Source organism: Lontra canadensis, unplaced genomic scaffold, assembly GCF_010015895.1.
Source record: "Lontra canadensis isolate GAN:19392208 unplaced genomic scaffold, GSC_riverotter_1.0 scaffold6, whole genome shotgun sequence".
Taxonomy (NCBI): Eukaryota; Metazoa; Chordata; class Mammalia; order Carnivora; family Mustelidae; genus Lontra; species Lontra canadensis.
Genome location: NW_022631000.1, coordinates 28297880 through 28313366, shown reverse-complemented (window position 1 = coordinate 28313366; position 15487 = coordinate 28297880). Strand labels below are relative to the sequence as shown.

General features: G+C 42.3%; 1 protein-coding gene and 1 pseudogene across 2 annotated transcripts; both read left to right on the top strand.

Moving 5' to 3' along the window:
• Positions 1-613: 613 nt before the first annotated feature.
• On the top strand, positions 614-8317 carry TM4SF1 (transmembrane 4 L six family member 1). 2 transcript variants are annotated; one of them, XM_032852460.1, is made up of 5 exons: positions 614-939; positions 2334-2423; positions 2513-2658; positions 5397-5597; positions 7457-8317. In XM_032852460.1, exons 1-5 carry the CDS (start codon positions 763-765, stop codon positions 7602-7604), a joined length of 762 nt encoding a protein of 253 aa, XP_032708351.1. In that variant the 5' UTR covers positions 614-762; the 3' UTR covers positions 7605-8317. The 2 variants fall into 2 exon arrangements, with proteins under 2 accessions (XP_032708351.1, XP_032708350.1); XM_032852459.1 differs by having other exon boundaries at positions 619-939; positions 5397-5577.
• On the top strand, positions 8219-10872 carry LOC116864781 (annotated as a pseudogene).
• The last annotated feature ends 4615 nt before the right edge of the window (positions 10873-15487 follow it).

Here is a 15487-nt window from a genome sequence, read left to right as displayed (position 1 = left end):
ACAAATACCACCTTTGTTTTGGTGCCAGATTTGTGTTAGAGGCAGCTCTCAGGGAAAGCTGGACAGTTGGAGCCGTCCTGCAGAGCACGCAGTAGGCAGAGGAAAGAAGATGGCTCAGGAATGTTCCCAACAGCCTCCTCAAATCTGTGGGGGCATGGCTGGCGGCCCCTCTTCTTTCACAGACAAGGAGACAAGCTCGGGGCTCAGGAGAGCCCCAGGTCTGGAATTAAGCCAGGGTAAAAGTGGAAGTGGACACGGAGCCGTCCAACTGGAAGCTGTCCAGAGAGCTGCGTGGGGCAGGATCCCAGCTCGCTGCCTCGCAAAGCCTCCACCGGCTCGGTCAGCTGCGGACGCTCGACAGTTACTGGAAAGTCGTATCAGACGCCCCTGTCAGTTCTTTGTCCTGTGAAGGAATAGCACAGTGAATGTCTTGGTGAAGATTAATCATTTTCTTCCTTGCCTATGACTGAGGCTGTTTCTCACATCCTACCCTGGTTTCGCTTGTCTCAAGGATTTCATCGGAAGGGCGGGACATTCCCCCTGCCTTCCCCCCCTCACCAACCCCAACGGGAGCCTGCGATCAGGACCAATGAAAGCAAAGTACCTCACCCACTCAGTGACTAAGAACTCAGAGTATTTAAGAGATTGAGGAATGGGCTGAGAACTGCTTCTGCTTTCTCTCCAGACAGGCACACTCTCCTCTGACTCAGGCCCTCGCTGAGCTGCAGAGGGAAGGGGGAAAGCCCCAGACTCTCTGCCACCATGTGCTACGGCAGATGTGCACGATGCATTGGACATTCCCTGGTGTGGCTGGCCATCCTCTGCATTGTGGCTAATATCGTGCTTTACTTTCCCAATGGGGAAACAAAATATGCCTCTGAAAACCATCTCAGCCGCTTCGTGTGGTTCTTTTCTGGCATCGTGGGAGGGGGCTTGCTGGTAAGTTGTTCAGAATTATTAGAAGCTTAAACTATTCTCTTCTGCTAATGAGGGGTTCTCATGGAAATATTTCTACAGTGCCTCCTTCCAAATCCAGTTATTTCTGTTTGTCCTTCTTTGGAAAGCAGATCACACAAAAGTTGCGATAGGTCTGGTGTATTAATTTTGTTAGACGGTTTACAAAATCCTCTTTCAACTAACAGTGGACTACCTTTTTGCTATCCTCTCTTACTTTACAGTTAGAAAACAGATATTAGCTTTTAAATCAGATCTGAGACACTCTAGAGTTTCTAGTACTGGACGGGGTGGGCATTTAACATTTACTCGGGGAGGGGGGAGGACGCCGCTGGTTCTCTGTCCAAATCAACAGTTTTGGATCCAAATTCTCTGCTGTTTATTCTCAGGCATCTATGGCAGAAAAAAAAATCATGAGTTATGAGTGCATTGCTATTCAGAAAGAACTATAAATTTTCTCCTTTATGTAATCCTGGGTGTGGTGTCTAGGAAAAATCCTACAGTTAGCAGCAGATCAGGGTCTGAAGCTCACAGTGGAATGTGTTGTTTTTTCCAAGGTTTGTTTTTAATTGAAGTGAGAGGAATTTGCCTGCCAACCTGGGAGCTGAAAGTATTAACTTCAACCACAGCATGGAAAGAATGTGGACGAACTCAAGTTTGCCACTTTAAATGCTGGGATTGAGAGTTCTAGAAAGACATTTTATGGAATCGCTGGTACCACACAGAATATTTTTCTTAGCCAGGAAAAGACATTATAACATTTAAATTGAATACATTATTATGAAGCTTTATTATCATGTTCACATAATCATTTGTCCTTCATGTAACATCGCACCTGTTTAAGCTTCTTTTGATCTCAGAGTACTTCATACTTTATTTAAAGAGCTTTATTGTGAAGCCACAATCGTAAAATAGTATCATCAAAGAAGCAGTTCATACTTACTATATGGTGTCTTCATCTCTCCCATTTATGAAAAATTTCAGTTATTCTATGAAAGACTGTTAGTATCATCTAAGTTTTGCAAGAGGGAAAAATAATCAGATTTGAAGACAGAGTTCAAGAGTTTCATCCAGAGCTGAGGGACAGTGCTAGGAACTCTTGTAGAAGAAACTCTTTCATAGGTTGCTATTTGAGTCATCCCGTCCTGCACGCTCACCCTAAAGACACATTACAGGCAAACAAGCAGGCACTCCACTTAGAGGGCTTTTGTGCTCCTTCTGATTTTACATTCTTTGAGAGCCTTGGGCAAGGGAACCCAAAGCCATCCACTACTGTCAGAAAGAAATATACTCTAGCAAAAGATGCTTAGCTGCACCCTTATGACAGGCTTCGATTTGGGGGGAAGGCGGTGAACTTTGTTTCCCTGTTTTGCAACCAGATGTTCCTGCCGGCATTTGTGTTCATCGGGCTGGAAGAGGACGACTGCTGCGGCGGCTGTGGCCACGAAAACTGCGGCAAGAGATGCGCGGTAGGTGTTCCAGCTCCCAGGGTGGAAACAGTCCTTGGGAGGTGGCCGGGGTCTCGCAGGCTCACTTCCTCCCTTTCTGCTCTCGCCAGATGTTTTCTTCTGTCCTGGCTGCTCTGATCGGAGTCGCGGGATCTGGCTACTGTGTCATCGTGGCAGCCCTGGGCTTGGCGGAAGGACCACAATGTCTTAATTCTTCGGGCCAGTGGAACTACACCTTTGCCAACACCGATGGACAGTGAGTAATGGTTTCCCGTCGGGCCACGCGTTCTCACCGCCGCCTGGTACAGGGGCAAACCCAGCAGGTTAGACGGGCAGTGGTCAGCCGAGCGTCTGTCCGCTCAGCCAGGTGTCTTCGCACTGGCTCAGGCACCAGGTGGTGTCAGAGCGTGGATCCCCGACCCGGAGAAGCTCTCCGTGCTTTTTAATGGATTCCCTGATTCAGCCCTCATCATAAAGTTAGGGATAAATTTAATAGGGATGTGTTGACTTCCACTATTGCTTCCATTTTACAGATGAGGAAAAGGAGGCAGAGAGAGTTGCAGGAACTTATTCAAAGTCACATTGCTGGGAAGGACATGGACAGTCAGGATTTGAACCCAGGCAGCCTGGCTATAGAGTTTGTGCTCATACAGTGGGTCCACTATACCAGAATGATTAGCTGATTTTACTGTTTTATAAGAAAATATTTTGGAATCGTTACATAATATGGATGGAAAGCATATGAATTTAACCCAAGTCCAGGGTAGATCATAGAACTCCCATACACACACTCACGTATAACAGAATAACTACATACAACAAACTCTTTATTTAAAGTGATCAGCCCGTAGGAGACAGGTCTGATACACGACTTTAACATCAGGATAATTTAAGGTCTTTTATTTTATGTTGATGCTTCTTTCTTATCCATTATTGAGGAGAGATCAGAAATAGCTGATAGAAACTGATGTACATGATGACGAATGAATGACATCCTTCTTTGAGTTTTGAAAAGCTTAGTTATGAGATTCATGAGTGAAAATAATATGAATAATGAATTTTGATTGCCTTTATATCATCAAGACTGTTTATCTCCCACGAATTGTGTAGCATATAGGGAGTTCATAAATCATGAATATGGAATTCCATGGACCTGGATTCCGTCCCAGCTCTGCATTTCTCCCTCAGCAACCAGGATAAAGTGGACTGAGCTCTGTTTTTCAGTTACTTCATTTGTCAAATAAAACCAGGGGCAGTTGTCTGAAGGATTAATGAGATAATAAACATAAAGTATTTGTCACAGAAACTGACACAGTCTGACCATGGCCTTTGTTAGCTGTTAATACTATCTCCTAACTTAAAATGAATACAGCCAAGGTAGCCTCGGAAGGAAAACTAGCACTTAGAGGGGTTTGAAATTTCGGTGGTCAAAATGGTTATTGATCATGATTCAACTTTGTTCAGAACCTACTGAATGTACTAGTAGAGACTGGTTATTCACATATGCACAGGCATACAAACTACTGTACAAACCCACCTGTAAAAGTGATCATGATGAATGTCGCTGGAATGCGAGGAGAAGGGCAAGTATCACTAAACATTTTTACAGCTGTTTGAGCATATGCCCCTCCCCTGATCCACCCCAGCTTCTGTAAAAAAAACCTCCTGCTTCTATATCATTCCTCACTTCAACCTGTCCAAGGAGATCAGTATGGGAAATAACTAATGGTCACAAGCCGGTGTTTAATTGTTCAATTGGCAAGTGGGGCTCAAGAAATTTTTTTACGTTGTGTCCTAAAATGGCAAATTCTTTTCTCCACTGATAGGCGGAAAGACAGGGTCATAAGGACAGAATTCTTTTTTTAAATCAGCAAATTGAATTTCTGATTGGCTCAATGAGCCTTTCAAAGTTAGGTCTCTAATTCCAAGTCCCTTTGTTCTGCTGTTTTAGAAAAACTGGTAAGAAAAGAGTTTTATACCAGACCTCTTTGTGGAATTAAGTCAATTGCAGATTTTCCCACATGATTGAATCCTATTTCATTAAGGATCCACATGCTTTATGATGTAGCAAAGGCTGAGATTCTAAGAGAATAATCAGAGATTGAAGTTTTTCAGACTGCAAGAATATTCAGGTATTTAGAAAATCTCCTAAGTCACGTATATATGTATATGACTTATGTGTGTGTGTATAGTCAGTCATACGTGATTTCAGCATGGTTTGCTAGTAATTCTCAAAGTGACTGCAGATTATTTATCATTAAATTACTTTTTTTTTTTTAGGATTTTATTTATTTATTTGACAGACAGAGATCACAAGTAGGTAGAGAGGCAGGCAGAGAGAGAGAGGGGGAAGCAGTCTCCCTGCTGAGCAAAGAGCCAGATGCAGGGCTCCATCCCAGGACCCTGAGACCATGACCTGAGCAATAGGCAGAGCCTTAACCCACTGAGCCACCCAGGTGCCCCTCAATTACTTTTAAAAGTGTTGAGTACCTACTATGTGCCAGATACTGGTCTAGGGGTTATATATACAATGATGAAAGTTCTGCTTCCTATTTTCATGGAGCTCAGACCTATGGAATAGTTATATAAGCAGGTACTCTCCTGGGTTAGGTTATGTGCCCTTCCTCAAACTTGGTTTACCTGATCAGTATACCTGTCACAAAGCGATTGCATCTTGTTTCCACTCTTAGAGTCTCTGCATTTCCAAGGCAAAGCCCATGCCATGTTCATCATTATACCCCCAGCCCGGGCTTAGTGTCTAACTCACAGTGAATGCTCAGTAATATTTGCTGAATTTTGTGTTTCTCATTGCAACGTGACCTGGGCTAAATTCCTCACTTTGTGAAATGACTTGGACTAGAAAAATTTGATACAGGTCAATGAATTAATTCATTTCTTTTTTCTCTGAGCGAAAAAGCACCACACAGAAAGTAGCTTATGAGACATCCCATTAGGTGTGGTCATGGGACAGAAGTTTCTTTTTTTTATCCGCAGGTACCTTCTGGATACCTCCACATGGTCCCAGTGCATTGAACCCAGACATGTTGTTGAATGGAATGTCTCTCTGTTTTCTATCCTTTTGGCCCTCGGTGGAATTGAATTCATCTTGTGTCTCATTCAAGTAATAAACGGAGTGATGGGAGGAATATGTGGTTATTGCTGCTCTCGCCAACAGGTAAGAAACTGTGTGAAAATGTCACAGCCTGGTCCTGGGGTATTCAATGACTATCATATGCCATTGTTTTCATCAGAAAGAAAAAAAGGCAAAATTAAAAGCTGCTCAACTTACCAGCATTTGTCCTTATACCATCTTTGTGGCAAAAGCATTTACAGCATATGGTTTTTCTCTGGGTAATAAGCTTCCTTGAGTGTCATAGTCCCTGGGTTATCTTGTTTTTTTGTAGTTGGCTAAGTGTATATAAGAAAAATGCTGTCCATAAACAAAGTGTTCCTTCAAGAGCAAACTCACCACCCCTTTCACGGGCTCCAGGAAAAGAGACACAACTGAGTTTGCTCTCATGTTCCCAACTAGCGTACACAAATAGTAGTCAACGTCCTTGCACTAGGTGCTCAGCTACACTCACATTTCAGATGCCACTATGAGTCAGGGATTAAGCAATATGTCTACCATCCTTTAGTCAGGAAGGAGCAGGCTTCGGACCCTGCGTCATCTTATGCCACAACCCCTGCTCTCAGCCTGTACGCAATACTTGCTGTTCTGTTGCATCTCTTACAATTCCTTCCTAAAAAGGCATCACAAAAATGCCGCGACAGTTAAGCACAGAGAATCACTAGTAACCTTTGAATAGCAGCTTGTCAAAAGCCTTTCACGGTGAAAGAAAACCAGGAAGCACTTGTTTCCTGAGGAAATGATTTCAGAGAGAAGTATGCATTTGTTAGTAGCAGGGAAAGTTCTTGTTTCTATATCTTCCTAAAAAAGAAACCTCATGTATTAATGAATTGATGGAAGTCCAGCTTGTTTGTTTTATGCATTATTCTGTAAAACGGAATTAGGTGAACAGAAACTTAATTTCTATTTTCCTAATCACTTAGAGAAAGGTCTCTTTCTCTTAAAATAAGACAAAACCTAATGAAAACTGAAAGCCCACTGCTACCATGAAAAACCTTGCTGTAAATAAGTGGAAACTTTCTAAAATTTTTGAGGGGAAGTTAAAATAAAAATCTAGTTTTCCTTATCAGGCGAGTACAGCAAGATTAAAAATTTCCTTTGGGAGCTTGCCATATTTCCAAGAAAACAACACAGTGGGAAACTTTCAGTGTGAGTTGTTTCCAGGCAGTATGGTTGAGGAGAGGCAGAGAAGAATCCTCTCAGAATTACTTTAATGTAACCTATCTTTAACCTTGAATTTCATACAAGGCAGAGTTTAAATTAGATGAGGCCCCGCTGGACATCAGCCCTTGTGCATTTTTGGAAAGAGGCATAATATGTCAGTGACCACAGCTGCTGTCAGTGGTTTGTCAGAGTGACCCTCCTCTCTGAGCTGGGGGGTGGGGTGGGCAGAGTGGGGGGTAGGGGGAGTCGGGGGGTGAGCAAATAGTCCTACTGGGTTTCCCATCCGAAATTCACAGTAGGGATGTCTTCTTCCCAGAAATGCCAGTGCAGATCTGCTACCTTTATTCCTCAGACAAAAGACACTTTCAAAGGGCAAGGTGTTTTAGTGTAGATGAGTCAAGTCTGTAACTTGGTAGCATTGAATCGGGAAAGTTACCTCCATTGAGCCCACTCTTGGGTGAAACTCCTGTGGCATTATCTCTAAAAATCCCTAAGATTAAAAACCTACCCCAAACACATTCAGAGCCAACTCAACACTGGTAAGCTGCGTTTTCATAGCCCTTTCCTGCAGCTTTTCCTCAGAGAGGACAATGGGTGTCCTTTGTTTAGGAAACATTTCATGAGCATTGTCTAGGCTCTCAGCTGAAGTTGACATCAGCCTGCTTTATGTCTGCTTCAAACAGGAAATTTTAGGACGAAAATGGCATCGTCGTCTGTTCAGCCTGCTGGTGACCTAATGCCTATCTCATTTTCTTTACAGCGATATGACTGCTAAAAGAACCACCTCAAGACAGAACCACAACCTTCCTCTATTTCATTGTAATTTATATATTCTACTTGTATTAATTTGTAAAACTTTGTACCACTGTATCATACTTTACATATTCTACTTTTATAAATGTGTATAAAGACTGGCATCTTCATGTGATGTCAAGCGTAGCAAACAAAACTTTTTTTTAGGACTGTGAAAACAAATGAGGTCATTTATTGACTGAATGACGGTCGGTCCTCAGCATAGCTGAGATGAACTCTGGCCTGAGTAATGTTTTTGAAAAGCATTATAAGGATAAATATAATTTTCCCATTTCTATTGTATGTGCATTGGTTTATTAAATGGAAGATGTCTAGTTACTGGTTTTTTTTTTTAAGACCATGAAGGAGAAAATCCAACAACTTGAAAAGATGTGGGTTTTTTTTTTCACTGTTTATATGGTGTTTCCCATTCATATGCCTGCCAATCTCTGACAAGAGGCCTTTATGAACTGTTCTGAGTTTTGCGAGATACAGATATTTGCCCAAAGCAGGACAGCTGGTTGAGAATGCCCGGGCTAAAGGAAAGAGTCAACACCAGCAATGTTGTCAGGAGTCCTGCCAGATCTTACCTTTCTCTAACACGTGGAAAACTTTTTGTCCTTCAAAGACAAGTGCCAAGGATCATGTCTTGAAAAAGAAAAAAGGCCTGGATACTTGGACAAGAAAAAATGGGAAACGGAATAAAACAGTTAATCAACATCATGGGAAAATGGGGGAGGAGGAGGAAGGGCAGGAGGACCGTGAGGAAATAACCCCAAAACTTGATGATTGAAATCCAACAAAATAAAGTATCCACTACCATGTTTAATTTCATTGTCCTTTATTTAAAGTTCCTCCATTTTTCTCCCTATTTTTCCTCCCCAGCCCCTGTTGCTGGGGGCTTTGTGGCTTCTGGGTGTTTTATCCCACTCTCTGCCTCATCCTCGCCCTCCTCATCTACCTTTCTCTACCATCCACTCATTGTTGTTGCTCTGCATCACTTGGGGTTGAGGTCATTACACCGCATATGTAACTCTCCTTTCTACTGGATGCTCCAGGCGTCAGGCCCTTTTGGAGGGTCACAGACATTTTCTCCCTTGCTAGTTTATTTCAATTGTACAGTTACCTTGACAGTCCATCACCCTAACATCTATAGAGGGGGAGACAGAGATCACATGTGTTCCAGCAGTGGCCTAATGAGTGGGTCTTAGAACAACTGTGCTTTTGAAGCAGGATTCCCATTGAAATGATATTTTGAGAAACCTGCAACAATTTGAATGTGATACAAAAATAATATGTAATTTTGTCTCATTCATCAAACCATGATCACTACTGTGAGCTATTGCATATAGTCAGATCAGAGGAAATAGTACATTTTCATTACAGGTTTAAAAATACTGACATTTTTTTCTCACTGGAGTTTAACACCCTTCTACCAGATATCTATACATGGGCCTCTTGGGAATTCTTGGGCACCAAATTAGAACTCCTGAAATAGAAAATCCAAAGAAGAGGTATAATGATCAGTACTAATGATTGCCCCACCCCCAAATCTATCCTCAAAGGCAACAGCAATAATAATGATTAATCACGGGGCGCCTGGGTGGCTCAGTGGGTTAAGCCTCTGCCTTCAGCTCAGGTGCTGATCTCAGGGTCCTGGGATCAAGCCCCGAATCGGGCTCTCTGCTCAGCAGGGATTCTGCTTCCCCCTCTCTCTGCCTGCTGCTCTGCCTATTTATGATCTCTCTCTCTCTCTGTGTCAAATAAATAAAATCTTAAAAAAAATTATGATTAATCCTGATAGTATTAACAGCAACCATTTGTTGGGGTTCTTCTGATGTATCAATTATTGTAGTTAGTTTTTTTTTTTTTTAAGATTTTATTTATTTGTTTGAGATAGAATGAGAGAGAGAGAGAGCACACAAGCAGGGGAAGCAGCAGGCAGAATGAGAAACAGACTCCCTGCCAAGCTGGAGCCTGATATGGGGCTCTATCCCAGGACTCCGGGATCATGACCTGAGCTGAAGGCAGATGCTTAACCAACTGAGCGTCTCAGGAATCCCTGTTGTTAGGGTCTACACATTTATTTCACTGTAATCTCTCAGCATGCCCTAGGAAGTGGTGTTTATCTCCACCGTACAGAGTTAAAGCTCAGAGAGGTTGGGTAATATGCCCTAGGCCTATCTTTAACAAATGTAAAAACTATGGTATGAATCCAGGTCCGTCTAACATGAAAACCCACGTTTTTCTGGCTCCTCTCCTTGGCCCCCTGTACCTCTTTGGCTATCCCTGTCTGCCCAGGTGCTCGAGTCTTGTCTCCTCTAACCGACTCAGTCTATCCACCCACCTGAGGGGGCCTTGGACAGGTCCCTGGGACCCTCGGTCATCCCATCCCACTGCTGAAATTTGAGTGACTCAAAGTTTCCACCAGTTTGTAAATTCTCTAGTAGCAGTCATTGGCATTGTCCAGGGGAAACGGCCGAAACAAATTACCTTCTATCCTAGCTTACTTATATTTATAGCCCACACTCTGGGTCTATAATATTCCAAACCCTTAATTTGACTGGAAATTCCCTCAGAGATTGTCCAGAAACAGCTTATTATCACCTGGCAACATAAAAACAGTAAGATCCCTGTAGACTCTGAGTCACCTGAGTAGCACACATGGCCTGAAGGTTAGCTAGTTCCCTCTGAGTATCCATTCACCATAGTTACCAAATTTATAAATAACTACCTAAATACATGGAATCTCTCTGATTAAAGTCTGAGGAAATTGATAGAGTGTTACCTTCACTACAATTTGTTTCTTGTAGGTATGTGAGATCTTTCTATGTTTCCTCTGACACTTATCTATAGTGGGAACAGGTATGCAATTTGCTACAACTTTTCAGAAAAGCAACTCTCTATAAGGTTTGCATATCTTTTTTAGCCCTGTGTGTGTGTGTGTGTGTGTGTGTGTTTAAAACTTTGCAAAGTGCCAAAGACAGCAGAGAACTTTCGTGCTCTGAGCACTGGGGAGAAAGGATTGGGTTATAAAGTTTCCTGATTTCACAGGATTATTCCAGGATTTCTGTGCCAGGGTGATGACCTCATACGCCATCACGGAGCTGGGGGCAGGTTTATCTACGGCAACAAAGTTGATGTTGAGGATTTCATCCTGAAGCGCACAGGTCTGGGCATCTTGTCCGTGGCGAATGCTGGACCCAACCCAAACAGTTCCCAGTTTCTCATCTGCGCAGCCAAGACAGAGTGGTTGGCTGGTTGGCGTGTAGTCTTTGGCAAAGTGAGAAAGGGCGTGAATATTGTGGAAGCATAGGTGGGTTTGGGTCCAGGAATGGCAAAACCAGCAAGAGGATCACCACTTCTGACTGTCGGCAAATCTAATACATTTGACTTGTATGCTTTCTTTTTTTTTTTTTTTTAAGATTTTATTTATTTATTAGTTAGAGAGAGACAGAGAGAGAGAGCATGAGCACAGGCAGACACAGTGGTAGGCAGAGACAGAGGGAGAAGCAGACTCCCCGCTGAGCAAGGAGCCCAATGTGGGACTCGATCCCAGGACGCTGGGATCATGACCTGAGCCGAAGGCAGCCGCTTAACCAACTGAGCCACCCAGGCGTCCCGACTTGTGTGCTTTCTTAACTAACAGACTATTCCTCCTGTAGCTCAGGAGAGTACCTCTTCACACCAGTTGCTCAAAATAGCCTATAATCTTTGAGCTCTCACTGCAGGTCTATGGTTCTGTATTTTCCTTTTTCCCCTCCAATAGCTAGATTGTAGAGTTAAGTTCATGATTATAAAGTAAGAACTAAACAAACAAACAAACCAAGGATGTTCAGTTTCCAGGAATAATTTTGGGAGTGGTGTTTATATCCAGAAAAATAACAAGGGCTTCAAAGTCCGACGAGGAACTGTTTTGATAAAATGTCAGCACAATAAAATGTTATTTATATTTATAATACACAAGCGCTAAGAAATAATATTGGTCAGATTCTGGGTGATTTTTGTCTGGATTCATTTCGCCTACCTCTGCCTATTAAAGTTTCTGTAGTGAACACATATTACTTTTGAGAAAAGAAAGTTTCATTCCTAAAATCATTCAGGGAGTAGTCCATAGTCTTTGAAGGAAAATCCCCAAGCGTAGGAGAAAACCATTGTTCCTGTGGGTGGACAGAGGAGTCATTCTGCAGTGAACACAGGAGAATAATTGCACAGGCAATTAGCCAAAGGGATGGGCCAGGTGAGGCAGGCAGGAACCACAGGCTACAAATATGGTAGGGAGTCCATAATTTTCCGTCTGTGCTTGGGAAATCCAAGTCCATGGTGTCTACTTGGTCTAGCTACCAAATAAGATTTTTATAAATATCAACTATATATCTGTTTTTCCATTCTTAAAAATGAAAGTGATGAAATGCTTTTATTTTGAGCATCGATCTTTTATCAGGGTTTTTGTAGGCACACCTCGAATTTTCCTCATTTTACTTTTCTGAGATGAGAGGGAGGGTTAACAACAGGTTTATAATATATGGTCTGGCATGGTTTGTGGAAATGATTCAACGCATCCTACATAGAGAAATTGTCACCCACCCCAGGCTAGTACAAATGGTTCTTCCTCTCAACACAAAATATTTTGTGTGTCTGTTCATCTTTGTCAATGTAGACACTTTTTAAAATTATTGCAGCTCAAGAAACCTGTTTATGACCTTTCTGAAGCTGGATATTTTTTTTTAAAGATTTTATTTATTTATTTGAGAGAGAGGCAGTGAGAGAGAGCATGAGCGAGGAGAAGGTCAGAGGGAGAAACGGACTCCCCATGGAGCTGGGAGCCCGATGCGGGACTCGATCCCCGGACTCCGGGATCATGACCTGAGCCGAAGGCAGTCGTCCAACCAACTGAGTCACCCAGGCGTCCCTGAAGCTGGATATTTTTTGTTAATTCCTGGAACTGATTAAACAATCAATTCTCTCCCTTTCATGCATGCACGCACCGCCCCCCACACGCACACATACACCACATATAATCACATTTTCCTACCCTACAGCAGTTAAAAAGAACAAACTATGGATACATGAGAAAACATGGGTGAATCTTACAAATAAAGGGAATGAAGGCCATTAACACTGTTCCCTCTCCCAATTTTGATGACACAATTCTGTATGTACTCTCAACTCATGTAGCTTGGTCCTTAAATACAGAGGGCTGGTGAGTTCCCTTATGCAACATTTCACACACTGGTTTTTATAGGAGCAACACTATCATTCCCACATAGGGGCTGTTTCAAGATGTCTATGTCTACAAGTTGCATCCTGTGAGTGCAAGACTCTGTGTCAAATGTTTCATTTGCTAATTCTCACCATGCCCATCTCTGTTCCATGTATATAAATATTATTAACTTATACACAGGACTCAAGGCCAATTGCAATGGCCGCTGGCATCTCACATGTAGACTGTACCTATAGGTTTGAAAACAAAACCAAGGGAGCCAGCTTAGCATCTCATGGGATACCTAACTCCATATTGTTTAAGGCAACCCCTTGGTAAAGGAAATTCTAGAACTACACAGCTCTCCTGGTAATCTTTGACAACGTTAAATTTTTAAACTTTTAAGCCTTTTCTTTCTAATTACTTTTTTACGGGGCACCTGGGAGACTCAATTGGTTAAGTGTCTGCCTTTGGCTCAGGTCACGATCCCAGAGTCCTTGGATTAAGCCCCGCGTGAGGCTCCCTGCTCAGTGGGGAGTCTGCGTCTCCCTCTCCTTCTGCCTCTGCCCCTTTCCCCATAATTGTACCTGTGTCTTTTTCTCTATCTCTCTCTCAAAGAAGTAAAATCTTAAAAAATTAAAAATTACTTTTTTACAGGTAATAAAATGCACACAAAAATGCTCAGTGAATTTTTACATACATGTATTCATACTAATCACCATCCAGATCAAGATATAGGACTTCCAGTGCTCAGGCAACTCCCTCATAACCTCTCCCAAGCAGTACGTACCCTACCACAGCCACACACGCTCAGAGTAACTACAGTTCTGATTTCTGTCATCATAGATTAGTTTTGTCTGTTCTTGAACTTGACATAAATTGACTAATAAGGCATGCTCTCTTTGTGTCTGGTTTTTCTCACTGAACATTATGTTGTTGAATGCTGGCTCCTGAAAGATCACCAGAACAATCTGTTCAGAGGACAAAGCTGAATGTGTTGCTACCTGCCATCAGGGAGAATACCACCTAGAATGAGCTTTCACGGGAGGGGAAGGACAGAATTAAATTTGAGATTTTGGTTCTGGTTTAGGTGAGTCTTTCAACGTGAAGATTTGAATAGGATTGATAAGAATATATCATTTAAGACTGTGGGAGAAGCAAGGCAAGGATTTTGAGGTGAACGTTTCAAAGGCTCTTGAGGTGTCAACTCTTGATGTTTTCTATTGAAGAGATGATGGGTCTTTCAGGAAGTTCTATAATGAACAATAAAGTGATTCATCTGGGCAAGAGTATCCTGGAATAGTAAGTAAACTGTGCTAATGGAGACTAGGGAATAATAAAATCATAGTAAATGTAGACAGTAAGCTATAAGCTGTAGACAGTAAGCTAGAGCAGTGTAGAGTTTTAGTCCTCAGTGTCCAAGTTGGGGGTTGGAGGGTAGATCGTTTCCATTTGCAGTGGTTTTGATATTCTTCTGTTGTCTTCTGTAGCAGTAGCTTGTTCTCATCCTTTGCTGTATAGTGTCCCATTATTTGAAAATAATATAGTTGATTTACTCATTGATTCTATTAGTGGATATTTGGGTTGTTTCCAGTTTCTGTATCTTTGGAAATATGAGGCTATGATCATTCTTGTACATGGATATAAGGACACACTGGGGATGCCTGGTTGGCTCAGTAGGCAGAGCATGCGATCTTGATCTCAGGATCATGAGTTCAAGAGCTACACTGGGCCTGGAGCTTACTTTAAAAAAAAAAAAAAAAAGTCACCCTCTGGTGTTGGTTTGCTTTTGCCTTGTTAAGGAATCAAACTGCCAGTGGAGATTCTTTTATTGGGCTTTAGTTAACCACGCAAGGAGCCCAGAGATCCCCCCTGGCCTACCACCCCAACGCTTGGCTCATCTCTTTTCACCCAAGGGCCTGTCAGTCACTCACTGGTTCAGTATTTCTGGACTGATTACTACCTGCCCTGCCCTGCACAAGATGCTGAGGACACAATTGTAAACAAGATTTTACAAGCTCCACAAGGCAGAGGCCTTGAATATGTTACTCACCATGGTATTCCCAGCATCTAGAATAATGACCAGTAGACATCAGGTGTTCAATGATCAGGTCTGCTGCCTGCTTTTTTTAAATAAAGTTTTATGAAAACACAGCCATGCTCATTTATTGACATATTCTCTATGGTATCCTTCCTGCTATAATGGCAGAATGGGCTGTTGTAAAAGTAAACATCTGTTCCACAAAACCTAAAATATTTACTACCTAGACCTTTACTGAAAGAGTTTGTGAGCTCTAGTCTAGCTGGCCATTTGCCTAGCTAAAAATGCATACTTCCATTACAATAGAAGAGGAGAAGAATGGGTATTTTTGTTGTTTTTAAGCCGATCATAGAAATTTGAAAAAAAAATTTAATGAATAGAGAGAGGAAAAAAATGAACCTGGTTTACCTTCCACCCAGCTAGAAGAATGGATGCTAAGGGATATATTAGTTTCCTAGGGCTGCTGTAACAAAGTACTCCACATTGGGTAGCTCAGAGCCAGAGACATTTATTTCCCAGTTCTAAAGGCCAGAAGTTCAACATGGAGGTGTCAGCAGGGCCATGCCCCCACAGAAGGTACTAGGGAAGGATCTGTTTCAGGCCTTTCCTCACCTAGCTTCTGGAAGTCTCAGGGGCTCCTCCCCTTGTAAAAGGACAACCTCTCCCTTTATCTCTTCGCGTAAACTTCTCTCTGTGCATATCCATCTCTGTGTCCAAATTTCCCATTTTTAGAAGGACACTAGTTGAATTGCATC